The sequence below is a fragment of the Morus notabilis genome, unplaced genomic scaffold, assembly GCF_000414095.1.
Source record: "Morus notabilis unplaced genomic scaffold, ASM41409v2 Scaffold6861, whole genome shotgun sequence".
NCBI lineage: Eukaryota > Viridiplantae > Streptophyta > Magnoliopsida > Rosales > Moraceae > Morus > Morus notabilis.
Genome location: NW_010363112.1, coordinates 1 through 8,063, shown reverse-complemented (window position 1 = coordinate 8,063; position 8,063 = coordinate 1). Strand labels below are relative to the sequence as shown.

Genomic DNA, 8,063 nt, shown 5'->3' with positions numbered 1-8,063 from the left:
GCTCAAGAGCAACTTCTCAAGGGATCGCCTCTAGAAAACGTAAACCATTCATAACCACAAAACAGACATCTTTAAAATTCAGACTCATTTCTAACACGTTCGTTGCTCATCTGACACATATAAAATGAAAGAATTTTGATTAAAAATCAATATTGCACATTCATTATAGAAATGTGATCAAAGTTACATGGCAAAAAACACTAACCAAAATAAAATATGGCGCAGCAACCCAGGAAAACAAAAGAAAATGATAAAGACAGGCTTGTCAGCAGCCTCTGTTTCAGATACTAGTGAGTAAACCAAAAGTTGAATACAATCTGAGCTGTGATGGACCTCGCCCTAGCAGCTTTTATATCAAACACAAAACCACAAAAGCAGCAAGACAAATCACACAAATTTGAGCAACAAAGTCAAAACGACAACAAGCATTGAATAAACGAAATGAAGGAACTTTGTAAAACGACACGGCCTTCCTCAAGAAAGCACTACATCCAATTCATAATAAAACAGGTTAATACAACGTTGAAAGACAAACTGTTATAAATATCCAATTCAATATAGAAAAATCTTTTCTCACTACGAGATAACTAAAACTCGCATAAGAGATTTACTTCTCACAAAAAGGCTTCCAAACGGTGTAAACCAGCAACAACCAACAAATTGGCTCCTTTCATATCAAAGTTTGACACATTGAAGGCTTCACATTGTAAGCATAACATTACTCATTCATTGTAGAAATGCAATTAAAGTTCCATAACTAAATACTGTAAGCATGAACAGAACCAAACCAAGTTTCACGTAAGTCCCAGAATTAGTTTCTCACAAACAGTTCTCTTATTGTTGAAAATAGCTTATTGCGAATGAATCGAAAAGAATGAAAAAAAAAGAACAGACAAAATAAGCAGCAGAAACAAAGCAGTAAAATTCGGTAAAGAAATACAAAATGAGATACCAACAGAGCAAACAAAATAAAAATTAACAAAAAAAAAAGAGAGAGAAAGAAAGGTACCTTCTTCTCGCCCAAAAAGTTCCGGATCTCGATGGACTTGCTGCCGCTGGTGATGGAGGCGTTGATAGGGAAATGGGCGTAGACAAACCTCATCTTGTACCGGTATCCCTTTGTGACGCCGGTGATCAGATTTTCGACATGGCTGAGGGCGGTACGGATGGCGGCGCTGGTTTTGCGAGATCCGAACCAGGCGTCGATCTTGAGCTTGCGCTTTCCGGTCTCCTCGTCGGTGATCAGATCGAAGTCGAGATTGAGGTGCTTGAAGTTCCGCACCAGCTTGCCTCTCGGTCCTTCGACCTCGATGATCTTCGCGTTAACATTGATTTTGACACCTTCCGGGATGTCCATGGTTTCCGACGAGAGAATGGTCTTCATCTCTGTTCTCTCTCTCTCTCCTCACTCTCTCTCTCTCTCTCTCTCTCTAGGAGTCGGCTGGGGAATGAAAATGCAGAGGGAGGCCTTAAAACCCTAGCTGCACGTTGATTCATATATACATCAGGTTTTGGAGCCCTAATTGGCGCCTGGGTTTTGCGGGCCGAACTATGCCATTAAGTTCCAAAAGGAATTGAGCCCATCAACTTGTTTTTAGGCTGCTTATGGGGCCCATACATTTTCTTTCTGTTGTAGTTCAATGTCTACAAAGCATGTAAATTTAAAATAAAATAAAATAACTGATTAAATACTCTTTTGACTATAGTTATTTCACTAAAAATGGTATTAGTCAATATTAAAAAGTAAAAATCTAAACTAATGCATTTTAAAAGATTTTTTTTTTTCTAGGGGTAAACATCATGTGGGTTTTTAAGATTTTTAAACCCACCTAATCAAATTTGAGTGAGTTGATTTCAAAGTTAATCTACCTGATCAACACAACAATTTAAAATCAACCCACCTAAAAGGTGGGTTAGATAGATTAATTGGGTTGAACAAAATAAAGAAACTATAAATAAATAAATGAAGTTAATCATTTAACCCGAGATAAGAAATTTATGAAAAGAAAGTTAATTTTCATCATAATATTAGTCTCATAATTAAAGTTTCAAACTTGTCTCATAAATTATAAATTAGTATAAAAATAAAATATATGAAGACAAGTTTAAATATATAAGTTGTAAACCAATAAACAGACAATAATAAAAACTCATATAACAAAAAATATAATAAGTTGTGAAGTAATTAATGTAAAATATAAGACAAATACAATATATAGTTTAAGATTATTATCCCTGGTCTTTTAAACTTTAGTGTCATTCTTAGTTTGCTCACTAAATTTTAAAAAATTTAATTTTGCTCCTTATACCTTAAATTATTCTCACTTAATCCATTCTGTTTGTAATTTTTGTTAAAAACATATAAAAAATAGAGTAATGCAATCATGTAGTTTTTTTTTTTTTTTTTTTTTCAATTTCTGTTAACAATAAAGAGATAAAAATCATATGCCATACTTAACCACTTTCTTTTTTTATCTGATTTTAACATAAATTATTACAAATAGACAAAATATGACAAATTTAAAATTCAAATAGTAAAATAAGAGTTTTTAAAGTTTTAGAGATAAAATGAGAATAATCTCAAAATTTAAGGAAATACTAGTAAGATTAATCCTATAGTTATACACATGAGATTAGTTTAATGTGACAAGATAAAATTGATTGTTGTGAACCAGTAATGATGGTAGCCAATGTCATCTGCAGAGAACTTTTTGTAATTTCGTCTCTCATTTTGTCTTGGCTTTACTCCGAAAAATAGGGCATAAGAGTTCAACCCACATCGGTAGATTACACAATTGTGTCCAAATTTCTACTAAAAATACAGGTTTTTTCTTTTTTGTAGTTTTCTTCTTTTTATGGAAAGAACTTTAATGGTCATAATGTTTAAAGATCAAATAGGAAACATGGAAAATTTTATAGTGGAGAACCGTAAAGGATCCAATGTATCAATGAGGCTCATCATAACTTATGGAGACTAATTATTTACTGGTATTATTTTTATGTATAAAAGTAATTTATTCAAATAATTAACAACTCTCCAACAGTGATATTTCAATCCTTCAATTCACGTTAGCGCTCAGTTGATAAAATTTGACTACTCAGATATCCATAAATTATTGTTTGTTTTTTTGGTTTTTTTGTTAGTTTTAAATTTTTGTTGAAGCCGTTGAATCTCACTCATTGCATACATATGTAGGATAACAATCGCTATAGGAGAGAACCCGTTTAGTTCGCTGATTCGAGTTTTTAATTTAAGTTGAGATGTGACTTTATGTGAGAACTTTTTACTATAGCAAAAAAAATAGATGTGACTGTTTCTGAAAACTTTTTACTATATTAAAACTTAAATTCTAAACTTGAATCGATAAAATGAATACGGTCTTTTGTTAGCAACTTCTTCAACTTAGTTCCCGTTGTCACTTTTATCTTCTCTATCATCGTCAAGTAAGGCATCTATTTAAACAATATATGTTTATATATACATGTATAGGAGTTCAATTTTTTTTTTTTTTTTGGTGCGGTACAAAAAAGAACATTTTATTGGTTCTTATAAAGTTTCCTAACTATATAGTGTCAATTAAAAATTCTTTTAAATTTTTATAACCTAACAAACTTCTTTTATGCACCAGCGCTATAAATAAAACTTTTTAGCATTATACTCGTTAAAATTTATGTGCTTTGATAAATTATTTGATGAACTTTTAATCTTAATAATTAATTTCCTAAACTTGTTAAAGTATGCAATTTGGTCCAACTTGACAATATCGTTTGAATTAGTCATGAAAATTCCCACGTGTACGCCACATTTTTTGACATTTTACTTTTTAAATTTTTGTGTTTTGGCAAATGCCCCCTAAACTAAACTATATTGGCAATTAACCCTTTTTTTCCTTCACCAATTTAACCAGAGTTATTAATTTAGGCCACATTGCGACTGTTAACGGTAATATTTATTTCCATTGAAATGCGTTTGTAGATTGGGGAAGCTAAAAATACGTACTAAGGCAGGTAAAATGAAGACTCTTGGAGCATTACTATGTGTTGTTGGAGCTTTAACAACTAGTCTTTACAAGGGAAAAGAACTCCATATTGGTCATCACCACATTTAATACTTCTGATGCACTTTCACACGTGGCACATTCATGTTGGTCGGATGTTGCCTGTCATATTCAGTACGGTTCGTAGCACAAGTAAGGGGACGTTTGTTTCCTATATTCGTCCATGATTCTGAATCATGATTCATGATTCTCTACAGTATTTTCTCTCACAAAAAATACACATAAAACGAGAATAATTTTGAATCATGATTCTAAATACATAAACCAAACGTCCTCTAAGTTGATGGGGTATGATTTTAATAGTCATTTTAATATTTATTTATCAATGAGTATTATTATTTTAGCCACAAGATATTAATTTGACGGTTGTAATAAATTAAATAGTTGATTGAAATAATTAATGATAATTAATGAAATTGGATTCTTATTATGACACGTCATCAAATTTTTATATTTAGAAGTGACACTACAACAAAAAAGCTTATTTGCAGCAACGTCATGTCGTCGCAAATAACTGACTTGTCGTCGCAAATAAAATATTTGTGACGATATGTCGTCGCAAATAATATATTTGTGACGACATAGATTTGAAATGTCGTTGCTAATATATTAGCGACGACAGTCGTCACGAATGTTCTGTCGAATATGTCGTTGGCGATAACGTGTCATACCATATTTGCAACCACATAGTGTCGTCACAAATAGTTTTTTCTTTTTTTTCGTACTTTCCTAATAATATTAATTAATAAATATATAAATTTGGAGAAAACTTAATAATAAAATAGAACAATAGAATTAATATAAAATAGTCAATACAACAATAAGATCAGTCTTAAAAGTAAATTAATCAATAATACTACAAAGTGTTGATAATAAAAAATATATATTTTAATCTCCTAAATTAACAGCATCGTCATCCTTGTTCATGTCATCGTCTTCTTCATTTAGCTCAAGCCTAGAGCTACCCCTCGATCAGGTCGACGTCGATGTGTCGTCTCGGAAAAATAACAAAATTCGATTATATAGAGTTCACCGAATAAAAAATACCGTTAATGTGTTATAACATATAATACCTGACTTACAATGGACCGGGAGTCTTGTCGGATTGGGTAGAGGCCGTGATCCTCTTGCAGAGCCGGCAACATAACAACTTATTTTTCTTATTATCAAAAAATCCAAACCTACAAAAAACTAGCTTTTAAAGGATTTCGGCACACCATAACTACAAGACGTGCCACCCAAACAAGTCATCTAAATTTTTAATCATAACCTAAATTAAATTACAAGCAGATCTCATAAAATAACATCCTAAAAAATTCACACACAATTTATACCAAATTTCAATAATCTCAAAATTTAATATCTATAATATAAACTTCAAATTATATACTAATTCTAAAATCTATAAATCAAAATTCAAAATGTAAAATCTATAATCTAAAATTCTAATAATAAAAAACCTAAATATTTTAAACTAAAAAATAGAATAAATATGTAAAAAAACTTACAAAAATCAAACCCACTAAAACGGGGGTTGATAACGGCAAAGGTTGGGCGGCGGCGAAGGAAGACGGTGGAGGAGGAGGAGGGGGGCGAGGAGAGGGAGTATTTTTTATACTTATTTTGATGAAAAAACACTTAAAATGATTAAAACTTATGATAAATGTTGATTTGGCGAGGATTTAGAAGAGAATAGAGGGAGGTTTTGGGAGTTTGGGTCGAAAAACTGGAGAGAGGCCAAGAGAGAGAAAGAGACTGGAAAAAATGGAGGAGAAGGCTCTGGTCGTGGGCATATAGACAGAGTTTTTTGCGACGACAAAAAAGAATATTGTCATCGCAAATATAACTTATCACTATTTGTGACAACATGTGGCAACTATATCTTAATTATTTAATATTTAAAAGGAAGGTCCCCCGGTTTATTTTAGCGGGGAATTCAAAGTCATTTTTTGCGATGAAACCTATTAATGTCGTCGCAAATAAATTTTGTGAACCGCCAAAATGACCCCTTTTTACTCCGGGGATAATAAATAAATGATATATTTCTAGACAACAATGTGATTATTTGTGAACCGCCCATTTGCGACGACACTGGGATTACTTGTGACGACAAGTTGTCGCAAATAATATTATTTTGGCGGCAGACGTTGGCGCCATACAACATTTGCCGCCAACTACATATTTACAACGACATTTGAGTTTTTAACGACGGTAATATTTTTCTGTTATATAAAATGTATTTGCGACGTTATGTCGTCGTAAATATTTACTTATTTTGTGTATGTCATCCATATAGACACACACGAATTCACTCATTGTATAACTAAACCACCTTCTATTTACCTTTCATCTTTGACTTTGCAAGATCAAAATTTTCCTTATTGCCTTTTGTTAGTATTATTATATATTGTTTTCTTTATTATTTATTATTATCATTACTGATATCATTATTGTTATTATGGTAACAGACTAAGTTGCATAATCTTTTTCCATTCAAATATTGGGCAACTATGTTGACATGCATTATAGGATCCCTACAGTCGGTGGTTGTAGGCTTGTGTTTGTTTGGATAGACACAGTTGCACGGAAGTTGAACTAGAATCTACAACTAGTCACTATAATATACTCGGTGAGCTTACTATGTAAGAATGATATACTACCTTATTGCTGAATACACTGTCAAGTGTCAACTATGTCATTATTATTATTATTATTATTAAAAAAAAACTGTTAAGGAAAATAAAGATGCAAAAACAGGTCTGCCCATGGGTAGCCCATATCCTGCACTCACAATGGGATAGGCTTAGCCCATACTGAGGACGTTTGGTAAGGGGATTCGTACCCTGATTTGAATCATAGTTTATGATTTACTACAGTATTTTCTCTCATAAAAAATACACGTAAATCAAAAATAGTTCTAATCTCATGATTTTAATCCATAAACCATCTCGAGCCCACAACCTTACCCATGGCCTTTAAGTGAACGAGTATAGTTTTTCATCCATTACTTTTGATCAATATCTTTTGATTAATATAATATTTTATTAAAAAAATATTAATTAAGAGTAGAATGTAAAAATTAAGACTCATACAATTTAAGAATTAAATCACTAAAAAAATAATATTAAGTGACAAACTTATATTATAAGTAGCATGAACATAAAGACAGGAAAAAAAAAAGATAGTAATATATGTAATTTTCTCAAAGTAAATCTAGGCCGGCCGGGCTAATGGGCTATATTATCTTCTGTGGATTGGGCTGGTAGTAGTGATGGAGTCAAGAATTTTTGTCTAATATTAATAATGAAATTATAAGATTAAATTTTTAATGTTTAGTGGGGGCTCTGTATAAATAGGTATAATAAGTTACGTATTTATTTATATGATTTTTAAGAAAAAATAAAGGGTGATTGAGGGAAATAAGTCTGATTAAAAGAGCAAGAAAAATAAATAAGTCAAGATTTATAATTAGTTAGTAAATAGGCTTAATAGAATCAAAATTTACAATAAATTAATATTTCAAAAATACCCCTAATCAAAAAATAAAATAAAATCTTAAAATTTATTATTGCTCTCTCTCCACTCTCTTTTTATCTTCTCGATCTCTATATTATAAATTCAAGATTTACGAATAAACACAATATGTAATCTGGTGATAAATTCTAGATTTACTGTGTAAATCCATGATTTACGAAGAAACATATATAAATTGTGTTATGATGGTAAATTCAGGATTTACGAGAAACACAATCTATGTCTGATGGTAAATCATGAATTTACACTGTAAATCATAAATTTACGGCTAGCAATGAGGGACAGAAGAGCAAACCCACAACTGACAGATAGAGAGAGAAGAGAGAAAGAGAGAAAAAAAAAAAATTAAAACATAAAAGAACTATTAATTCTTATACATTTGTAAATTTGTTATTTACTAATATAAGTTTTAAAAGAATGCCAATTTTCTAGAATTTCTCAAAAATAAATTGAGTGGGGGCTTAGACTTAG

General features: G+C 31.2%; 1 protein-coding gene across 1 annotated transcript; it reads right to left on the bottom strand.

Moving 5' to 3' along the window:
* Positions 1–1,009: 1,009 nt before the first annotated feature.
* Positions 1,010–1,459, bottom strand: LOC112092638 (60S ribosomal protein L9-like; the record flags this gene model as incomplete). Its single annotated transcript, XM_024169221.1, has 1 exon — positions 1,010–1,459. A coding segment is annotated over exon 1 (375 nt), but the record flags the coding sequence as incomplete, so codon positions are not given.
* Between the last annotated feature and the right edge of the window lie 6,604 nt (positions 1,460–8,063).